Source organism: Ranitomeya variabilis, chromosome 2 (genome assembly GCF_051348905.1).
Source record: "Ranitomeya variabilis isolate aRanVar5 chromosome 2, aRanVar5.hap1, whole genome shotgun sequence".
NCBI lineage: Eukaryota > Metazoa > Chordata > Amphibia > Anura > Dendrobatidae > Ranitomeya > Ranitomeya variabilis.
Genome location: NC_135233.1, coordinates 265,562,031 through 265,586,038, shown reverse-complemented (window position 1 = coordinate 265,586,038; position 24,008 = coordinate 265,562,031). Strand labels below are relative to the sequence as shown.

General features: G+C 47.7%; 1 protein-coding gene across 1 annotated transcript in view; it reads left to right on the top strand.

Annotated features, from left to right (window-relative positions):
• The first annotated feature begins 10,543 nt into the window (after positions 1-10,543).
• The window catches only part of LOC143805479 (heat shock factor protein 3-like), a 63,647-nt gene continuing 50,182 nt past the window's right edge, over positions 10,544-24,008 (top strand). The window contains exons 1-3 of the mRNA XM_077284899.1: positions 10,544-10,762; positions 21,030-21,138; positions 22,712-22,839. Of these exons, the coding sequence (XP_077141014.1) occupies positions 10,652-10,762; positions 21,030-21,138; positions 22,712-22,839 (348 nt within the window). The 5' untranslated portion in view covers positions 10,544-10,651. The remainder of the gene's footprint in view (positions 10,763-21,029; positions 21,139-22,711; positions 22,840-24,008) is intronic.

The window sequence follows — 24,008 nt, the reverse complement described above, 5'->3', positions numbered from 1 at the left end:
GTTAAATCCAGTACTCCTGGACTGGGAAGAAAACAACAATACATGTCAGCAAAAAGACATACAATTTTGAAAATGCAAGTACAAGTAAACTTTTTAACAGAGCTTCCCTTTACGGGAGGTGAGGACACTTGAACGTTACAAACATGGTTAAATACTTTAAATAACTTACTATAAATAACTTCCTTTTACCCAACCGGGTATTCTACTAAGTGCAAATCTTTGAACAATAATTTAACTTTGCCTTTAAGGACGTACTCGCTGAATCCACTAAAGACCTTCTTATAAGACATTATAAGGCTACTCAACTTTTATGCATTCTCCTTCTTCAAATCTGCAGGACCGCCTGTCCTAACTGCTCCAGACCTACTGCCTCTCCTTTCTGTTACAGGACCACCCCTTTCCGCCCGGGCCTACTGTCCTTCCACTACTATACACAGTATAGAACATATCATTTTTCTTTCAGTTCAAGATCACTGAGCCATCTCTGTATGGCTCCTAGGAGGACTCACTAACTAACCCCGTACGGGTTCACTTCCTGTCCTCGTTCTTCTATCAACATCATTAAACATTTCTTACAATCAACTAGTTAGCTACATTTAACTTTCACATATCAGCATTATTACTTTTTCTTTTAGAGCATCATCATCCTCTAAGTACTATCAATGAACATCCCCTTTAAGAGGGGACCAAGTCTCTATGAGGTAGTGCAACTTCTCAAGCTGCAAGTCTGTTCGCAATAAGGACTCCGGTAATGTTTTCAAGATCAGTATCTTCACAAAGAGTCCTTTCTTTTATAAAACCAGTAGAGAGCACCTTTAAGAAGGTGCAAACTATTTACAAGGAGTTTGTAATCATGCAGTGTTCATGATCCAGCAGTTCTTTCAACAATGATAAAACAGGAAACAAACACAAAAAACAGAAGAAGGGATCCCGGGTAAACAAAGGGATCCCTTTAAGAGTTACCCTGACCGGGTTTAAAGCAGCAAAAAGCAGGGAAACAAGCAGTTAACTATTTACATATCCATGGCATCGAGGTTTACTCTCGCTCTGGCGGCCGTAGCTCCGCATAGACCTTGCTCGGCAAGGTGATCGGCGAGATCGGGGCCTTTAAGAAGTGCTCCATACCCGTGGCCCGATCCCAGGGTGTAAGGCGCCGGAGTCTATAGGTCCCAGGGAGAGGGGGTGCCGCGACGGGGCCTATCAGCAGGTCCTCTGCTGGCGGGGCAGGGTCGTTCTTCATACCTGCTTCAGATGCGGTCCCTCCGGTGCCGGTCTGCTCTGTCTCCGCTGGGGCCTGGAACGCTGGTTGCGGGGCCTTGTGCTGCGACGTTGTCATCTCTGCTCGCAGCATCTCGCTTTCCGGCAGGGCCTGGCTTTCTGGCTTTGGAGCGCTGTAACTTCCTTCTTGCTTCGGACCAGACGAGGCTGCCGACAGACGTCTGGCGAGGCTCCCGATGATGGTCTTCTTCCACCCGGCCTCAGGGCTCAGCTGCGTCCGCAGGAGTTGGTAGCTGAGCTCATCCACTCCGGCCGGCAGAAAGTCAGTATCAGCGGTGGAGGCCTGGTCATGGTGTCCCTCCGGGTAGCTGGGGGAGTCCTCTGCTCCGACCCCACGCTCCGGTTCCGGGCAGCTCGCCATGGCGTCCTCCATGTCGCTCACTTCTTCCTGGTCCTTTTCCCGCTCTCTCCTTCGTGGGCGGTTTCGCTTTCTTTGCCTCCGCCCTCCATTAAGGATTAGGAGGCGGATCTCGGCTGCTGACGGACACGTCCTCAAGGGACAGAAATACTTAGACTGGGCGGCCATTGTCTTTCGCGCTCTTCAGCTTGTTTACGCCCACTTCACGCCCCTCTTCTTCCCCTGCGCTCTCCTTAGCGCTGTAATGACGGCGGTTCTTGGCGGGAACTTTTGGCGGCAAATGGCAATGCACAGTCTTTGCAATAAGTCACAGTCCAAGTATAATAAATCACAGTTCCAAGGCACACATGACCTGATTCTTCAGGCTTAAGTAGATCCTGTTCGTGACGCCAAGTTGTAGCGCCCCCACTGCCGCAGGGCCGAGGGGTACCCGGTACCGGGCCTCTGAGTCTCTGCTCTGGGGTTGTCACGGTGGCTAGACCCGGTCCGTGGCCCTGCTGAGGGGCGCACAATGATAGGTGGTGGTATGGTGCTGATGTTATGGTGCGGTGTAGTGCCGGTCGCGGTCAATAACGAGGACACCAGGTTGCAGTCTCTTTACCTCTTTACTGAAGGCTTCTGAGTCCTCAGTCCGGAATACGGTTAACCGGGCTGCGCAAGTCTGGCCGGTCCGATGGCACCTCCAGAGTTCCCTTTGCAGGTGGAAATCTGTGCCTACCTTCCTGCGCTTGTGTGTTGTGGTCCTCCCCTGCTGTGCTTACGGGATAGTCCCCACAACTGTTGTGTCTGTTTCTCGCGTTCCCTCACAACTCGATTCTGATGTTCTCCCTCTACGTCCCCCTGATCTTACGGTTAGGACGCACCCGTATGACGGGGAGGCTCGGAGCTCTTCCGGGACTCCAGCGTCGCCCCACTCCTGTTGTTACCCCCCTGTGTCTTCCTGGGTCTGGGTGAGACAGCCCGCCTGTAACTGACTGTCCTGCCGTAGGTTTGAAGTTTGGCTTGGAGCTCTATACTTCCTCGGCGTTCCGGCCACCGGTTATGTGCCTCAATAGGATGTTGCCTCGTCTTACAGCACGACTCCTACTGGTATTCTCCTTGTTGCGTTGATCTCGTTTCTCACTCAGCACAATATACCTCGCTTCTTGTCCTTTCTTGGGGTACCGCCGCTATGAAGTGCAGGCGCGGTCCCGTAACGTTCTCTCTGGTTGCTAGGCCTCTGTCAGGATCCCACCCCTGACAGGGACCCCTCCGGATCTTCCCCTACAACACCCTCTGCCACAAGGTGTTGCCTGGTTCCAACCCAGTCAGCTTTCTTTCTAACTTCCTGCCTAACCCCCAGTTTTACCAGATTGTGAGGAGTGGCCTAATAAATAGAACCCTTAGCTCCCCCTGGAGGCCAGACTGTGAAATGTATTGGTGTCTGTGATACCTGGTCAGATGAACTCCTTCAATGCCATCAGACGTACCATAGCCCCCCTTAGCGGCGGAGCATCAGTACTGCAACGACCAGGACTCTGGGGCGCTGCACTAACGCATTGCAATGCATTAGAGCTGCGATCGGACTGCAGAAAGTGAAAGTCCCATAGCAGAACTTAGTAAAAAAAAGTTAAAAATTGTAAACATATATTTAAAAAAAAAATCACAAAATAATAATAAAAATGTATAAAAATGTATTGTATCCAGAAATATTTTTACATAAAAAAGTTCACATATTTGGTATCTCTGCGTCCGGAATGACCTAACCTATAAAACCGTCTCATCAGTTAACTCCTTCAGTGAACACCGTGGAAAAAAAAAGCGAGGCAAAAAAAGATGCTTTGTTCATCATACCTCTGAACAAAAAGTGGAATAAAATGCAATAAAAAAGAGGAAAGTAAATGAAAATGGTATCGCTGAAAACATCATCTTGTCCTGCAAAAAACAACCTGCCATACAGCTCCATCAGCCGAAAAATAAAAAAAGTTACAGATCTCAGAATAAAGTGATGGAAAATAATAATTTTTTTTTTTTAAATAGTTTTTATTGTGCAAATGAGTCAAAACACAAAAACACAATATAAATGAGGTATCGCTGTAATCGTACTGACCCGAAAAATAAAGGGGCCTTATCAATTGTACCACAGGTAGAACAGCATGAAAAAAAAACAATTCCAGAATTGTTGGTGTTTGCTCATTCTGCATCCCAAAAATTGGGCTGAACAAGTTGGCGACATTTTGCAGCTGTTATCTTTTAGAGCCTGAATGCTGGATCGAGACTGATGCTCAAACTCGTTTCTTCAGATTTTCCCTCAGGTTTTGAAATGAGTTCAGAGCAGGAGACACTTGGCCACTGAAACCCTCTCACCCGCTTCTTCTTCAGAAAAGCAACAGAGGCCGTAAAGGGAATCTGTCACCCCATTTTTTGCCTATAAGCTGTGGCCACCAGCATCAGGGGCTTATCTGTAGCATTCTGGAATGCTGTAGAGAAGCCCCCGATGTAACCTGAAAGATGAGAAAAAGAGGTTAGATTATACTCATCTGGGGGGGCGGTCCCAGTATGATGGGCGTCGCGGTTCGGGGCCTCCCATCTTCTTACTATGACAGCTTCTTCTTGTATTCACGCTCCGGCGCAGGCGTACTTCTTTGTCCTGTTGAGGGCAGAGCAAAGTACTGCAGTGTGCAGGTGCCGGGAAGGCCAGAGAGGCCCAGCGCCTGACACTGCAGTACTTTGCTCTGCCCTCAACAGGACAAAGTAGCATAGCTCCCAACCGTCCCTCATTGTGCGGGACTGTCCCGGATTTGATGCTTTGCCCTGCTGTCCAGCGCAGGACGCTCTCATCCCGGAGACAGCAGGAGAAACTGCCGTCACACCCCCTTTTGTTAGGCCACGCCCCTTCCCCTTCCGTATGTTCCTGAGTCTCCCAGCGTCACTGTTCAGAGAGGGAGAGAGAGGGGACACTTCTAGTTTGAGGTACGTAACAGCCGAACACAGCCTGGGTGCCGGCGGCAATGTAAGCAGCAGACCAGTGGACTGGAACTAATAATGCCTGGCTAGTAATCGTGCGTGGAATGGGTGGGGCTGAGCAGGGAGGGATGGACACACTCACAGCCTCCCTCTGTTTGCCACGGCTGCTCAGTGCTCACTGCTGTGTTATTGCAGAGCGACAGATGCAGATCAGTGAGTAGTCGATGATGCCTTGTGTGGGGTCAGGTGTACAGTGTGGATGTAGCAGAGCCGTGTGTGTGTGCGAAGTGTATGGAGCGAAGCCGTGTGTGTGCGAGGTGTATGGAGCGGAGCCGTGTGTGTACGAGGTGTATGGAGAGGAGTCGTGTGTGTGTGCGAGGTGTATGGAGCGGAGCAATGTGTGTACGAGGTGGATTTAGCAGAGCCGTGTGTGCGAGGTGTATGGAGCGGAGCCGTGTGTGTGCGAGGTGTATGGAGCGGAGCCGTGTGTGTGCGAGGTGTATGGAGCGGAGCCGTGTGTGTACGAGGTGTATGGAGCGGAGCCGTGTGTGTACGAGGTGTATGGAGCGGAGCCGTGTGTGTGTGCGAGGTGTAAGGAGCGGAGCCGTGTGTGTACGAGGTGTATGGAGAGGAGCCGTGTGTGTGTGTGCAAGGTGTATGGAGCGGAGCAATGTGTGTACGAGGTGGATTTAGCAGAGCCGTGTGTGTGCGAGGTGTATGGAGCGAAGCCGTGTGTGTGCGAGGTGTATGGAGCTGAGCCGTGTGTGTGAGGTGTATGGAGCGGAGCCGTGTGTGTACGAGGTGTATGGAGCGGAGCCGTGTGTGTACGAGGTGTATGGAGCGGAGCCGTGTGTGTGTGCGAGGTGTAAGGAGCGGAGCCGTGTGTGTACGAGGTGTATGGAGTGGAGCAATGTGTGTACGAGGTGGATGTAGCAGAGCCGTGTGTGTACGAGGTGTAAGGAGCAGAGCCGTGTGTGTACGAGGTGTATGGAGCAGAGCCGTGTGTGTACGAGGTGTATGGAGCGGAGCCGTGTGTGTGTGCGAGGTGTATGGAGCGGAGCAATGTGTGTACGAGGTGGATTTAGCAGAACCGTGTGTGCGAGGTGTATGGAGCGGAGCCGTGTTTGTGCGAGGAGTATGGAGCGGAGCCGTGTGTGTGTGAGGTGTATGGAGCAGAGCCGTGTGTGTACGAGGTGTATGGAGCAGAGCTGTATGTGTGTGCGAGGTGTATGGAGCGGAGCAATGTGTGTACGAGGTGGATGTAGCAGAGCCGTGTGTGTACGAAGTGTATGGAGCGGAGCCGTGTGTGTGCGAGGTGTATGGAGCGGAGCCGTGTGTGTGTGCGAGGTGTATGGAGCAGAGCCGTGTGTGTGCGAGGTGTATGGAGCAGAGCCCCGTGTGTGCGAGGTGTATGGAGCAGAGCCGTGTGTGTGCGAGGTGTATGGAGCGGAGCTGAATGTGTACGAGGTGTATGGAGCGGAGCGCGTGTGTACGGAGCGGAGCCGTGTGTGCAAAGTGTACGGACCGCAGCCGCGTGTGTAGGAGTAGCTATGTGTGGCCATTATATGGTACGAAGTATCATGTGCGGCCATTATACAGCATGGAGCATCATGTGCGGTCATTATACAGTATGGAGCATCATGTGCGGTCATTATACAGTATGGAGCATCATGTGTGGTCATTATACAGTATGGAGTATCATGTGTGGCCATTATACAGTATGGAGCATCATGTGGGGCCATTATACAGTATAGAGCATCATGTGCGGTCATTATACAGTATGGAGTATCATGTGTGGCCATTATACAGTATGGAGCATCATGTGGGGCCATTATACAGTATGGAGCATCATGTGCGGTCATTATACAGTATGGAGCATCATGTGCGGTCATTATACAGTATGGAGCATCATGTACCGCCAATATACAGTATGGAGCATCATGTGCAGCCAGTATACAGTATGGAGCATCATGTGTACAATTATACAGTATGGAGCATCATGTGCGGTCATTATACAGTATGGAGCATCATGTGCAGCCAATATACAGTATGGAGCATCATGTGCGGCCATTATACAGTATGGAGCATCATGTGCAGTCATTATACAGTATGGAGCATCATGTGCGGTCATTATACAGTATGGAGCATCATGTGCGGTCATTATACAGTATGGAGCATCATGTGCGGTCATTATACAGTATGGAGCATCATGTGCGGCCAATATACAGTATGGAGCATCATGTGTGGCCATTATACAGTATGGAGCATCATGTGTGGTCATTATACAGTATGGAGCATCATGTGCGGTCATTATACAGTATGGAGCATCATGTGCGGTCATTATACAGTATGGAGCATCATGTGCGGCCAATATACAGTATGGAGCATCATGTGTGGCCATTATACAGTATGGAGCATCATGTGTGGTCATTATACAATATGGAGTATCATGTGCGGTCATTATACAGTATGGAGCATCATGTGGGGCCAATATACAGTATGGAGCATCATGTGCGGTCATTATACAGTATGGAGCATCATGTGCGGCCATTATACAGTATGGAGCATCATGTGCGGCCATTATACAGTATGGAGCATCATGTGCGGTCATTATACAGTATGGAGCATCATGTGCGGTCATTATACAGTATGGAGCATCATGTGCGGTCATTATACAGTATGGAGCATCATGTGCGGTCATTATACCGTATGGAGCATCATGTGCGGTCATTATACAGTATGGAGCATCATGTGCGGTCATTATACAGTATGGAGCATCATGTGCGGTCATTATACAGTATGCAGCATCATGTGCGGTCATTATACAGTATGGAGCAACATGTGCGGCCATTATACAGTATGGAGCATCATGTGCGGCCATTATACAGTATGGAGCATCATGTGCGGCCATTATACAGTATGGAGCATCATGTGTGGCCATTATACAGTATGGAGCATCATGTGCGGCCATTATACAGCATGGAGCATCATGTGCGGTCATTATACAGTATGCAGCATCATGTGCGGTCATTATACAGTATGGAGCATCATGTGCGGTCATTATACAGTATGGAGCATCATGTGCGGTCATTATACAGTATGCAGCATCATGTGCGGTCATTAGACAGTATGGAGCATCATGTGCGGTCATTATACAGTATGGAGCATCATGTACCGCCAATATACAGTATGGAGCATCATGTGCAGCCAGTATACAGTATGGAGCATCATGTGTACAATTATACAGTATGGAGCATCATGTGCGGTCATTATACAGTATGGAGCATCATGTGCAGCCAATATACAGTATGGAGCATCATGTGCGGCCATTATACAGTATGGAGCATCATGTACCGCCAATATACAGTATGGAGCATCATGTGCAGCCAGTATACAGTATGGAGCATCATGTGCAGCCATTATACAGTATGGAGCATCATGTGTGGTCATTATACAGTATGGAGTATCATGTGCGGTCATTATACAGTATGGAGCATCATGTGGGGCCAATATACAGTATGGAGCATCATGTGCGGTCATTATACAGTATGGAGCATCATGTACCGCCAATATACAGTATGGAGCATCATGTGCAGCCAGTATACAGTATGGAGCATCATGTGTACAATTATACAGTATGGAGCATCATGTGCGGTCATTATACAGTATGGAGCATCATGTGCAGCCAATATACAGTATGGAGCATCATGTGCGGCCATTATACAGTATGGAGCATCATGTGCAGTCATTATACAGTATGGAGCATCATGTGTGGCCATTATACAGTATGGAGCATCATGTGCGGCCATTATACAGCATGGAGCATCATGTGCGGTCATTATACAGTATGCAGCATCATGTGCGGTCATTATACAGTATGGAGCATCATGTGCGGTCATTATACAGTATGGAGCATCATGTGCGGTCATTATACAGTATGGAGCATCATGTGCAGTCATTATACAGTATGCAGCATCATGTGCGGTCATTAGACAGTATGGAGCATCATGTGTGCCCATTCTACAGTATGGAGCATCATGTGTGGTCATTATACAGTATGGAGCATCATGTGGGGCCATTATACAGTATGGAGTATCATGTGCGGTCATTATACAGTATGGAGCATCATGTGGGGCCAAGATACAGTATGGAGCATCATGTGCGGTCATTATACAGTATGCAGCATCATGTGCGGTCATTATACAGTATGGAGCATCATGTGCGGTCATTATACAGTATGGAGCATCATGTGCGGTCATTATACAGTATGCAGTATCATGTGCAGTCATTAGACAGTATGGAGCATCATGTGTGCCCATTATACAGTATGGAGCATCATGTGCGGCCAATATACAGTATGGAGCATCATGTGCAGCCAATATACAGTATGGAGCATCATGTGCGGTCATTATACAGTATGCAGCATCATGTGCGGTCATTATACAGTATGGAGCATTATGTGCGGTCATTATACAGTATGCAGTATCATGTGCAGTCATTAGACAGTATGGAGCATCATGTGTGCCCATTATACAGTATGGAGCATCATGTGCGGCCAATATACAGTATGGAGCATCATGTGCGGCCAATATACAGTATGGAGCATCATGTGTGGCCATTGTACAGTATGGAGCATCATGTGTGGCCATTATACGGTATGGAGCACTGTGTGGCCATTATACAGTATGGAGCATCATGTGCGGTCATTATACAGTATGGAGCATCATGTGTGGCCATTATACAGTATGGAGCATCATGTGCGGCCATTATACAGTATGGAGCATCATGTGCAGTCATTATACAGTATGGAGCATCATGTGTGGCCATTATACAGTATGGAGCATCATGTGCGGCCATTATACAGCATGGAGCATCATGTGGGGCCAATATACAGTATGGAGCATCATGTGCGGTCATTATACTGTATGGAGCATCATGTGTGGCCATTATACAGTATGGAGCATCATGTGTGGCCATTATACAGTATGGAGCATCATGTGTGGCCATTATACAGTATGGAGCATCATGTGCGGTCATTATACAGTATGGAGCATCATGTGCGGTCATTATACTGTATGGAGCATCATGTGCGGTCATTATACAGTATGGAGCATCATGTGCAGTCATTATACAGTATGGAGCATCATGTGCGGCCATTATACAGTATGGAGCATCATGTGCGGTCATTATACAGTATGGAGCATCATGTGCGGTCATTATACTGTATGGAGCATCATGTGCGGTCATTATACAGTATGGAGCATCATGTGCGGTCATTATACAGTATGGAGCATCATGTGCGGTCATTATACTGTATGGAGCATCATGTGCGGTCATTATACTGTATGGAGCATCATGTGCGGTCATTATACAGTATGGAGCATCATGTGCGGTCATTATACAGTATGGAGCATCATGTGTGGCCATTGTACAGTATGGAGCATCACGTGCAGTCATTATACAGTATGGAGCATCATGTGGGGCCATTGTACAGTATGGGGCATCATGTGGGGTCATTATACAGTATGGAGCATCATGTGGGGCCATTGTACAGTATGGAGCACTGTGTGGCCATATTTTTGTTTATAATTATTGTATATAAAACAGTGTGCTCAGCAGTGCTAAATGGGTGTGTTTGGGACGTGGATATGGGTGTGACTAATTATGAATGGGTGTGGTCAGAGGCGTGGCTTAAAATTTGCCGCATCGGTTCCCAGAACAGACAGTCCCATTGCCGGAGACCGTGCACTGCGGGGCTATTATTAGTGACGCCCTCTCCTGAGGACACGCCCACACACTACCCTGCCGTCAGCCCCTCCCCCACTTGTAGGAGCCGCACACTCCCCACACCGTCGAACGCCACAGCTCCCACAATCCTCACTGCCAGCAGCGCTCACCGACGTCACTGAAAGGGGCGGGGCCTAAAGGTCTACCAGTCTGACCCAATGAGCGCCTCTGGCTCAGTATGTGGGCGGGACACATTCATACCGGAAGCGCTAGCGTCGTCCCTGCGTCGTTGCTATCCCCGTCCTGCTGGGTAGTGGTGTGTCCGTCCGCTCGGGTGACGGGATGAAGGAGCCCAGCGCGTCTGTCGGATCTCCGACAGTGTCTGCCTTCCTCATGAAGCTGTGGGCGCTGCTGGAAGAGCCGAGAAACAGTGATGTCATCACATGGAGCTCGGTAATCACTCCTCAGGTCACGGGCTGAAGGGTCCAGTGTGCTCTCCCGGGCAGCAGTCTTCTATACACCCTTATGTCAGGAGGCAGATGGTAGGACCGGTATGTCAGGCTGTACACCCCTATATCAGGAGGCAGATGGTATGACTGGTAGTGTCAGGCTGTACACCCCTATATCAGGAGGCAGATGGTAGGACCGGTAGTGTCAGGCTGTACACCCCTATATCAGGAGGCAGATGGTAGGACCAGTAGTGTTAGGCTGTACACCCCTATATCAGGAGACAGATGGTAGGACCAGTAGTGTTAGGCTGTACACCCCTATATCAGGAGACAGATGGTAGTGTCAGGCTGTACACCCCTATATCAGGAGACAGAAGGTAGGACAGGTAGTGTCAGGCTTGTACACCCCTATATCATGAGACAGTTGGTAGGACCAGTATGTCAGGCTGTACACCCCTATATCAGGAGACAGATGGTAGGACCAGTAGTGTTAGGCTGTACACCCCTATATCAGGAGACAGATGGTAGTGTCAGGCTGTACACCCCTATATCAGGAGACAGAAGGTAGGACAGGTAGTGTCAGGCTTGTACACCCCTATATCATGAGACAGTTGGTAGGACCAGTATGTCAGGCTGTACACCCCTATATCAGGAGACAGATGGTAGTGTCAGGCTGTACACCCCTATATCAGGAGACAGAAGGTAGGACAGGTAGTGTCAGGCTTGTACACCCCTATATCATGAGACAGTTGGTAGGACCAGTATGTCAGGCTGTACACCCCTATATCAGGAGACAGATGGTAGTGTCAGGCTGTACACCCCTATATCAGGAGACAGAAGGTAGGACAGGTAGTGTCAGGCTTGTACACCCCTATATCATGAGACAGTTGGTAGGACCAGTATGTCAGGCTGTACACCCCTATATCAGGAGACAGATGGTAGGACCAGTATGTCAGGCTGTACACCCCTATATCAGGAGACAGATGGTAGGACCAGTATGTCAGGCTGTACACCCCTATATCAGGAGACAGAAGGTAGGACCGGTAGTGTCAGGCTGTACACCCCTATATCAGGAGACAGATGGTAGGACCAGTATGTCAGGCTGTACACCCCTATATCAGGAGACAGATGGTAGGACCGGTAATGTCAGGCTGTACACCCCTATATCAGGAGACAGATGGTAGGACCAGTAGTGTTAGGCTGTACACCCCTATATCGGGAGACAGATGGTAGTGTCAGGCTGTACACCCCTATATCAGGAGACAGATGATAGGACTAGTATGTCAGGCTGTACACCCCTATATCAGGAGGCAGAAGGTAGGACCAGTAGTGTCAGGCTGTACACCCCTATATCCGGAGACAGATGGTAGGACCAGTATGTCAGGCTGTACACCCCTATATCAGGAGACAGATGGTAGGGCCAGTAGTGTTAGGCTGTACACCCCTATATCGGGAGACAGATGGTAGTGTCAGGCTGTACACCCCTATATCAGGAGACAGATGATAGGACTAGTATGTCAGGCTGTACACCCCTATATCAGGAGGCAGAAGGTAGGACCAGTAGTGTCAGGCTGTACACCCCTATATCAGGAGACAGATGGTAGGACCAGTATGTCAGGCTGTACACCCCTATATCAGGAGACAGATGGTAGGACCGGTAATGTCAGGCTGTACACCCCTATATCAGGAGACAGATGGTAGGACCAGTAGTGTTAGGCTGTACACCCCTATATCGGGAGACAGATGGTAGTGTCAGGCTGTACACCCCTATATCAGGAGACAGATGATAGGACTAGTATGTCAGGCTGTACACCCCTATATCAGGAGGCAGAAGGTAGGACCAGTATGTCAGGCTGTACACCCCTATATCAGGAGAAAGATGGTAGGACCAGTAGTGTCAGGCTGTACACCCCTATATCAGGAGACAGAAGGTAGGAACGGCAGTGTCAGGCTGTACACCCCTATATCAGGAGACAGATGGTAGGACCAGTATGTCAGGCTGTACACCCCTATATCAGGAGAAAGATGGTAGGACCGGTAATGTCAGGCTGTACACCCCTATATCAGGAGACAGAAGGTAGGACCGGTAGTGTCAGGCTGTACACCCCTATATCAGGAGACAGGTGGTAGGACCAGTATGTCAGGCTGTACACCCCTATATCAGGAGACAGAAGGTAGGACCGGTAATGTCAGGCTGTACACCCCTATATCAGGAGACAGGTGGTAGGACCAGTATGTCAGGCTGTACACCCCTATATCAGGAGAAAGATGGTAGGACCGGTAATGTCAGGCTGTACACCCCTATATCAGGAGACAGAAGGTAGGACCGGTAGTGTCGGGCTGTACACCCCTATATCAGGAGACAGATGGTAGGACCAGTATGTCAGGCTGTACACCTCTATATCAGGAGACAGATGGTAGGACCAGTAGTGTCAGGCTTGTACACCCCTATATCAGGAGACAGATGGTAGGACCAGTAATGTCAGGCTTGTACACCCCTATATCACGAGACAGTTGGTAGGACCAGTATGTCAGGCTGTACACCCCTATATCAGGAGACAGATGGTAGGACCGGTATGTCAGGCTGTACACCCCTATATCAGGAGACAGAAGGTAGGACCGGTAGTGTCAGGCTGTACACCCCTATATCAGAAGACAGAAGGTAGGACCGGTAGTGTCAGGCTGTACACCCCTATATCAGGAGACAGATGGTAGGACCAGTATGTCAGGCTGTACACCCCTATATCAGGAGAAAGATGGTAGGACCGGTAATGTCAGGCTGTACACCCCTATATCAGGAGACAGAAGGTAGGACCGGTAGTGTCGGGCTGTACACCCCTATATCAGGAGACAGATGGTAGGACCAGTATGTCAGGCTGTACACCCCTATATCAGGAGAAAGATGGTAGGACCGGTAATGTCAGGCTGTACACCCCTATATCAGGAGACAGAAGGTAGGACCGGTAGTGTCGGGCTGTACACCCCTATATCAGGAGACAGATGGTAGGACCAGTATGTCAGGCTGTACACCCCTATATCAGGAGAAAGATGGTAGGACCGGTAATGTCAGGCTGTACACCCCTATATCAGGAGACAGAAGGTAGGACCGGTAGTGTCGGGCTGTACACCCCTATATCAGGAGACAGATGGTAGGACCAGTATGTCAGGCTGTACACCCCTATATCAGGAGACAGATGGTAGGACCAGTAGTGTCAGGCTTGTACACCCCTATATCAGGAGACAGATGGTAGGACCAGTAATGTCAGGCTTGTACACCCCTATATCACGAGACAGTTGGTAGGACCAGTATGTCAGGCTGTACACCCCTATATCAGGAGACAGATGGTAGGACCGGTATGTCAGGCTGTACACCCCTATATCAGAAGACAGAAGGTAGGACCGGTAGTGTCAGGCTGTACACCCCTATATCAGGAGACAGATGGTAGGACCAGTATGTCAGGCTGTACACCCCTATATCAGAAGACAGAAGGTAGGACCGGTAGTGTCAGGCTGTACACCCCTATATCAGGAGACAGTTGGTAGGACCAGTATGTCAGGCTGTACACCCCTATATCAGAAGACAGAAGGTAGGACCGGTAGTGTCAGGCTGTACACCCCTATATCAGGAGACAGATGGTAGGACCAGTATGTCAGGCTGTACACCCCTATATCAGGAGAAAGATGGTAGGACCGGTAATGTCAGGCTGTACACCCCTATATCAGGAGACAGAAGGTAGGACCGGTAGTGTCGGGCTGTACACCCCTATATCAGGAGACAGATGGTAGGACCAGTATGTCAGGCTGTACACCCCTATATCAGGAGACAGATGGTAGGACCAGTAGTGTCAGGCTTGTACACCCCTATATCAGGAGACAGATGGTAGGACCAGTAATGTCAGGCTTGTACACCCCTATATCACGAGACAGTTGGTAGGACCAGTATGTCAGGCTGTACACCCCTATATCAGGAGACAGATGGTAGGACCGGTATGTCAGGCTGTACACCCCTATATCAGGAGACAGAAGGTAGGACCGGTAGTGTCAGGCTGTACACCCCTATATCAGAAGACAGAAGGTAGGACCGGTAGTGTCAGGCTGTACACCCCTATATCAGGAGACAGATGGTAGGACCAGTATGTCAGGCTGTACACCCCTATATCAGGAGAAAGATGGTAGGACCGGTAATGTCAGGCTGTACACCCCTATATCAGGAGACAGAAGGTAGGACCGGTAGTGTCGGGCTGTACACCCCTATATCAGGAGACAGATGGTAGGACCAGTATGTCAGGCTGTACACCCCTATATCAGGAGACAGATGGTAGGACCAGTAGTGTCAGGCTTGTACACCCCTATATCAGGAGACAGATGGTAGGACCAGTAATGTCAGGCTTGTACACCCCTATATCACGAGACAGTTGGTAGGACCAGTATGTCAGGCTGTACACCCCTATATCAGGAGACAGATGGTAGGACCGGTATGTCAGGCTGTACACCCCTATATCAGGAGACAGAAGGTAGGACCGGTAGTGTCAGGCTGTACACCCCTATATCAGGAGACCGAAGGTAGGACCGGTAGTGTCAGGCTGTACACCCCTATATCAGGAGACAGATGGTAGGACCAGTAGTGTTAGGCTGTACACCCCTATATCGGGAGACAGATGGTAGTGTCAGGCTGTACACCCCTATATCAGGAGACAGATGATAGGACTAGTATGTCAGGCTGTACACTCCTATATCAGGAGACAGATGGTAGGAACGGTAGTGTCAGGTTGTACACCCCTATATCAGGAGGCAGAAGGTAGGACCAGTAGTGTCAGGCTGTACACCCCTATATCAGGAGACAGAAGGTAGGAACGGCAGTGTCAGGCTGTACACCCCTATATCAGGAGACAGATGGTAGGACCAGTATGTCAGGCTGTACACCCCTATATCAGGAGAAAGATGGTAGGACCGGTAATGTCAGGCTGTACACCCCTATATCAGGAGACAGAAGGTAGGACCGGTAGTGTCAGGCTGTACACCCCTATATCAGGAGACAGATGGTAGGACCAGTATGTCAGGCTGTACACCCCTATATCAGGAGACAGATGGTAGGACCAGTAATGTCAGGCTGTACACCCCTATATCAGGAGACAGAAGGTAGTACCGGTAGTGTCAGGCTGTACACCCCTATATCAGGAGAAAAAGAAGGTAGGACCGGTAATGTCAGGCTGTACACCCCTATATCAGGAGACAGAAGGTAGGACCGGTAGTGTCAGGCTGTACACCCCTACTACTGCTCCCATCAGCCTACGCCTGCTGCCGCTAATGACAGCGAGAGCAGGTGGTGTCTGATAGGAGTACTCATCTGCCAGCACCTGGTCTCTAAATAATGAAAACATTTAAAAAAAAACGATGTGCGTTCCCTTTTATTTTTTGATAAGCAGCCAAGCAAAATGACAGCTTGGGGCTGCAACCCCCAGCTGTCCACATTAGCAAGGTTGGTTGTGGGGTCCCCCTCATTTTTGACAACCAGCCTTGCTAAAGCAGGCAGCTGGGGGCTGACATTCTCAGGCTGGTAAGCGGCCATGGATATTGGATCCTCCCAGCCTAAAAATAGCAGCCACCCAGAAAAGGCGCATCTATTAGATGTGCCAATTCTGGTGCTTTGTCCGGCTCTTCCCATTTGCCCTGTCGTGGTGGCAAGTGGGGTTCGTATTTCTGGGGTTGATGTCACCTTTGTATTGTCCGGTGACATCAAGCCAACGGCTTAGTAATGGAGAGGTGTCTATAAGACACTTATCCATTACTAATCGTATAGTTATATGGTAAATAAAGACACAGACTCCTTTAATGATTCTAAATTAAACCATAGTCGCCTAACGCCCATTCCATTGAATCCATTGTCTCCTGTAATAAAATAATATTGCTCACCTGTCCGTCTTTCTGTCCCACACCGTAATCCATGTATGGGAATAAACAGTTTTCAACCTGGACAATGCCAAGATGTCACCGTCCAGGCTGAGAACCACTGTTCATCTGGAGAAATTTCTTACAGTGAACTCTGAGCTCAGCACTGCGCCATGAAACTTTCTCACTGTGCTAGCGGGGATCTCACGGAGGTCCCCACAGTTCAGGGGTCCGTCCGGGAACTCGGCCTCAGTGACCTGTGGTAACCTCGATGATGTCACCGCTGTCCACTGATGCTGCGCTCGCAGCAGCTTATTCACCAGTGGTTCTCAGCTGACGCCAGTGACCTGAGGTAAATGTTTTACCACCGATCACAGGTGCGGGCTCATTGCAGCTGTCTGGCCGGTGGTAATTATTTAGTGTTTGCTGCGCGCTATTATGCGCATAACACCATGGCAAACGCAGGATGTTCGGGCCCCCCATTCAAGTGAATGGTGTCCAGGTACTGTTCCGGTACCCGAACTCGACCCTTTTTTTTTTTTTTTTTTTAACTGTTCGGCTGAATCCGTCGGACCCTAACATCCAGGGATCCACCCATCTCTTCTTGTAGTCCCTCTACCTACAGGATGTATGAACGCTTATAATTTTATGTTTATTAATGACCGTTGTGACGCTGAGTCAATACTGGCACACCGTGAGACAGGGTAGTCAGGAGGTCCGAGGTCAGATACCAGGAGGGGTCGTAGTACAGAGGAAAGCATGGTCAGGTAACAGTCTGTGGTCAAATGCCAGGATGGTACATCACAAGCAGAAGGGGAAATCCAAAAGAGTAGTCACAACAAAATCCAGGGTCATCAGCAAGATCAGAGTCAGACACAGCAAATGTACAACTGACACAGACTGGCTGCAAGTAAATACCTTGCAGATGATTAGGGATGGGAGGCACCTGAGGAACCCCCCACAGACTGAACCAGATTGAGCAGCAGGGCTGTCACTCACATAACTGATAGTCCAGCACACTCCAGATCCCATCGGCCCCCTGAGCTGTCACTCACAGCGTTCCTTGGCCATAGTAATTGTGGAAACCGTGACCCCATATACAAACATTTGATATTCTGCCTGGTTTATTGGTCAATATTAGATCTAGAAGTGCCCCCCTTCTTGTTGGGTCCTGAACCAGTTGTGAAAGGTAATCGTTTTACATTGTTGTCAAAAACTTCTTTCCTTTGCTGGTCCTACAGGATTGTGACCTCCAATTTATATCAGGGTAGTTGAAGTCCCCCATGGTAATGACTTCTTTCTGTTGTGCTGCCTCATCCATTTGCTTTGAGATTTTCGTCCACTTCCATTATATTTGGAGACTTTTAACTAACCCCTATCAGTATTTCATAATTTTTTCTTTATCCATAGTGACTCCACGTTTTCATTAGCCTCACATATATTAGGATGAATGTTCGTGAACAACTCTCCAGCCGCCAGCTACAAACGCTGAACTTCACCCCCAGCTCCTAACCAGGCAGTAATCTGTCACTGGCAGGCAGTAATCTGTCACTGGCAATTCCCAAGGACCAGTGGTGAGCATGTATAGCAGAGGGGAGTGGCCAACACAGAACAGCTGAGGGAATCCAGGATGGGGAGCTCCAGGAGATCTACTGAATTGATTAACCCTTGCACTGCCGGCAAGGGAAAAATGTGCACTGTTTAATAGGATGGTGAAGCAGTTCTAATCAGTGAAATCGTGAAACCAGATGGCACGATCTTCTGTCCCATCTCTTTTGCGGTAACCCTGTGACACCATGTCTCCATTTTCCTCATGATGTCTTAATTTTCTTCCATCTTGTAGAGGCTTTTGGGGTTAGTGTACATGCACTTTATATATTATTTTGTACCTCTATTCCTTAGTGTATTAACTGTCCCAACCCCTCTCCCCATGCCAATTTCATTACTTAGGCCTAGGTCACTATCTTCTCCTGTACTGTGATTGCCCCCCATCCCCCCCACAGTCCCTAGATTAAACACTTCTCCAAGTTTCTCACCATTTTTCTCCCCAGCACAGCTGCACCCTCCCCGTTGTGTTGCATCCCATCCTTAGCATAGAGCCTGTAGCCAAAACTCTCCTTACTCGTCCAGGTTCTGAGCCACTTACTTACTTCCCTAATATCCTGCTTCCTCTCAGGTGTGGCACGTGATGCAGATAGTATTTCCAAAAATATGACCTATTGAGGTTCTTGCTGTATGCTTTCAGCTGAATTTCCTGAAATAATCTTTAAGTACCTTCCACCTACCTCTAACTTTATCAATGGTGCTGATAACTGCTGGTTCCTCACCATCCCCTCCCAGTTATTGATGTCAACCCTATCAGCGATGTGCCAAACCCAGTCACCAGGAAGACAACACACCGTTTGTCTGTTCCCCTAATAACGGAGTCTCCCACTACCAGCACCATTCTGGGCTGCCCTGCTCTCCTATTTCACCCCTTACTTGAGCGGACTCTCTTCTGGCTGTCAGACGACATGTCTTGCTGCAACAGTTCTTCCCATTAGGCTACAAAGATATTCTTATAGTGCAGATTTCATAGCAGGGCTGAGAACAAATCCTACAGCGCTGTTCTCTCCATGTTTAAAGAGGCAAAGTTAGAGTAGTGGAGTACTGCCATAAACTTTACATCACCAGAAGAAGAATGGAGTAAGCCATAAACCACCAGACAACAGTATAAAAGACCAAATTTTATTAAAGAATTGCAACAAATTAAAAACATACTAAATACAAAATAAAAACGTCAAAATCTACGGAGGAGACATGGGGGTAGGCAATGAGAGAAGGGAGCTCCAATAAGATCAATAAAATTTGGTGTTTTATGGCTTGTTCCATTCTTCTTCTGATGAAACAGTTCCACCCCCATCATCTGCCAAGTTGGCAAACTTGTTGGGGTGTGCCAGATCAGGAGCCCCCTGACATTCTTCCTTCTACCCCGCCTATAGCCTAGCTGTTCTCACTCTCACCCTTTATTTTTACACTCGTTGTTACCTTTTTATTTCTTTCTGTATAGTTATTGACTGGGAACCGATTGGGCCAGCTTCAGTGACTCCACCTATGGCTGGGCCATACACTATAAGCACTTCTTACCTTTTGTCTCTTCCCTCCTTTTCTATAGATTGTAAGCTCTTGTGAGCAGGGTCCTCCCTTCCCTTCTCTTGTTTGAATTGGTCAGTTAAGTGTCACTCTGTAGACGTAACCTCTAAATTGTAAACCGCTGTGGAATAAGTTAGTGCTGTATACATTCACTATGTTTCTGGGAAATATGCCTCCTGCAGTTAAGTGAATAATAGTATCAGTCCAAATCAGAAAGTTTATACTTTATATACTTTCCCGCTCTGTTCTGTTCCAGATCTAAGGATCTCTGCTTTTAGCTGAGATGAATCTGTGCTGCACTTTATGCACATGCTCAGTAGTGACAGGTTCTGTGGAGTCATAGATGAGATGAATCTGTGCTGCACTTTATGCACATGCTCAGTAGTGACCAGTGCTGTGGGGTCATAGATGAGATGAATCTGTGCTGCACTTTATGCACATCCTCAGTAGTGACCAGTGCTTTGGAGTTGTAGATGAGATGAATCTGTGCTGCACTTTATGCACATCCTCAGTAGTGACCAGTGCTGTGGGGTCATAGATGAGATGAATCTGTGCCGCACTTTATACACATGCTCAGTAGTGACCAGTGCTGTGGGGTCATAGATGAGATGAATCTGTGCTGCACTTTATGCACATCCTCAGTAGTGACCAGTGCTTTGGAGTTGTAGATGAGATGAATCTGTGCTGCACTTTATGCACATCCTCAGTAGTGACCAGTGCTGTGGGGTCATAGATGAGATGAATCTGTGCTGCACTTTATACACATGCTCAGTAGTGACCAGTGCTGTGGGGTCATAGATGAGATGAATCTGTGCTGCACTTTATGCACATCCTCAGTAGTGACCAGTGCTGTGGGGTCATAGATGAGATGAATCTGTGCTGCACTTTATGCACATGCTCAGTAGTAACCAGTGCTGTGGGGTCATAGATGAGATGAATCTGTGCTGCACTTTATACACATGCTCAGTAGTGACCAGTGCTGGGGAGTCTAAGACATTGAGTGGAAGGTTTGTCTTAACGACTCCACAACCCTAATTGCACGTACACAGCAGTGACTTACATATTGCTTGAAAGACTCTGAGGGGAATCGTCACAACCCTGGGTGAATAAATAAGACACTTCTGTTTTGGAGCGCTACCATTCCTCAGTGTTTTTTGCTGGGTCTGGCTGTGTGATCCTGCTAATGAGAATCCATTTCTCCCACTTTTCTTTGGTGTTTGCTTATAATGTCTGAATTCTGTCTTTTGCAGAACGGTCAGAACTTTTGTATCCTGGATGAGCAAAGGTTCTCCAAAGAGATCCTGCCGAAGTACTTCAAGCACAACAACCTGTCCAGCTTCATCCGCCAGCTTAATATGTGTATGTATAAGGTCTCCACCAGAGTCTAAGGCAGAAAATGGAGTACAATATCTAATATGCATTCACAATGTTTTTGATCAAGGTTCATATAATCTTACCATCCACTATGTATTTTTATTAGCATCGTCCTGGTTCTAATAAGTTATAGGCTAGTTATGACTTTTATCAGTTGTCAAGTAAATGTATTTCACACACCAACAACAAATGTATGCTCACTGGGACCTCCCAACAATCGGAAAACCCTGTGTGCCTGAAGAGGGCGCAAACATTGGGGACCACCACTCCCATGGACACGAAATAAAGCAGTGGCTGACGATTCTGGCTCCATTTGCACTCTGGTCTTCCTTCATGTATTAGAAAAGAAAATCTGGTGCTCCACGCCACTGGTTTGTGTCTTGTTGAGTGTCATGGTCCGGTGGGATTGGGTAGAGAAAGTTCCAGATGAAAGAAAGAATTGCCGTCTCTCTGGAGAATATGGATATTATTTTTCTAAAGTATATAAAAAATATGGTATATATTGAGTATAAAATATGACAAACCCCCTATAAAAGACAAAAAACAATAAAGTAAAACACTGATATCAAAATCTAGTCCTAGAAAAATGACTATATACGAATAATGAACTCTAAAACCATCTAACTGGCATGGCCCTTGTAAATATAAGATATATAATGCAGTCAACTGGTATTGGGAACTAATTCCGAAGCCATCAATTTTTATCGGACACTGCACAGATGGAGTTAAACGATGCCCAAGTCTTCCATGTGAGCTATCCACGGCGTAGCAGATGGAGGCTGTTAGTATAAAGGGGTTCTCCAGGTTTGGCACGAAACTCTTCAGTTCCTCTGCCCTCAGACTTGTGTATCCTCAGTGTGCTGTCAGGATTCTCCAGTGGCGAGACCAAACGTTCATGAAACTGCAAGGATGCGAAGTGCACACTTCCAACTAGACCTGCACAGCCTCACTCCGTTCACGTGCATGCGAGCTTTCACAAGTCTGCAGGCATATAGATTGGCTGCAGACTTTTGTGACAAGGCTAGACACCCCTTTAAATGCAGTATTGCATGATGGCAGAGCGTGTGGTAGGGAGACTCGTGGTTTTAGTTGCACCAAGTAGAGACGTATAACTGATGTGCATGGTGTGATCACTATTCCAAATATTTAAAATTCCTGATGACCCTGTCCATCTGTAAAGTAAAACTAGACTTTCAGCTTTAGTTTGGAGTAGGGATGAGCCGACCCGTGAATGTTTGGGTTCTGGTACCCAACCGAACTTTAGCCAAACTTGAACCGAAACCCCATTGAAATCTGTGGTGAACCAAACCGTCAGGTACATACCCCCAAACTTTTAACGACCTGGTTAATTCATCTCTGCGTACTACTGATCCGTTCAGTGTGATTAATGGAGCGAGGTCAGGCATGTGCGCTGTTGCTCCTTTCCACCTGTATGGGTCAGGTGGAAGCACCTACACCTGAACCGATTGATATCCCAACACTGAAGCAAGTGATCAGAGAATGTGCTGTCTACAAATAGTTCCCATTTTTGTAACAACTTTATTTTTCGTTTTTATAGATGGCTTCAAGAAAGTGTTGAGTCTCGAGAGTGGACTTTTGAAATGTGATGGTGGCTCAGGAATTGAGTTCCAACATCAGTTTTTTAAAAAGGGAAAGGCCGAGCTTTTAGAAAATATCAAACGAAAGGTATGTATGAATGTTACAGTGTAACGCCTTATTCTCGATCCATGATGACCTGTATGCTGCCTAATGAAATGTGTTGTGTCCTTGTGGTTTGGTGGATTCCCTCAGTACAGAAGCATTTCATTCTTTTAAAGCCAAGAAAATATATGTAGCAACTGTAGGGTTCCCAGTAGACTGTTCTCACAAAATAATAGTTTTATTATGGCACATTTCTATGCTCAAATGTCATGTATACAAAACCGACGCGTTTCAGCAAAGTGCCATAATCACGGTGTGTATCACAGCATACTTCCCCCATTCCCCACACAGGTGAGTTGTACAGAGACTCGATAATTACAACTAATTTTAACCCTATAGGATGGGGTTGGAAAGTACAAACAGATTACACAGACAAATAATGGAAAACGGCAAAGGAAAAACGACTGATAAAAACAACATATTATGCATAGATAAAGGTGATAATAATGGCACAAAAAATGTTTGATTTCTCCTTCCAACTATCAGAGAAAATAGTTATTCTATGAAAACTACGCCAAGCAGCCCAGTAAGTGATGCATCCCTGGAATCAGGCTTTCTTGCCCGTTTAAAGGGGTTGTCCATGTTTGGAATGCAAGTCTACAGTCACTCTCACAGTGCACCGAATGCTTTCAGGTTTCTCCCAGTGCCGGTGGTGAGAGCGGGCAGTGACATGACAAGTATGCGATTTGCATAGATGAGGTGACTTGACGTACTCCGCTTTGCTCAGTTCGCTCGTATTCAGTGAGACCATACACGTCTAATCGGAATGTGCCAGAAGTATGCAAATCGTGTATTTACGGTTACATGAACACCCATGCTCTCCACCGGCATCAGAGAATCCGGGCAGTATGAGATCTGCACGTTTTGAGAATTTATAAGTAAAGAGTGCAGACTTTCACTACAAACCTGGACAACCCCGTTTAAGGATTTATTCACAGATCATAGTTGCATTGGAAAAAGTGTCGAGCAATATAATACAAGTCATCTCAATTGAACACGACATGTGAAATCAATCATGCTTTTTCAATTTGATGTGATTGAAAACATAGCCTTAAATTATTGCCACATTCTCCTTAGCAACGTAATGATATCTGCCACCATGAGCAGCTGTTGGTTTTTGTCTTTCTTATTTCTGAGACTATTTTGCTAGTAAA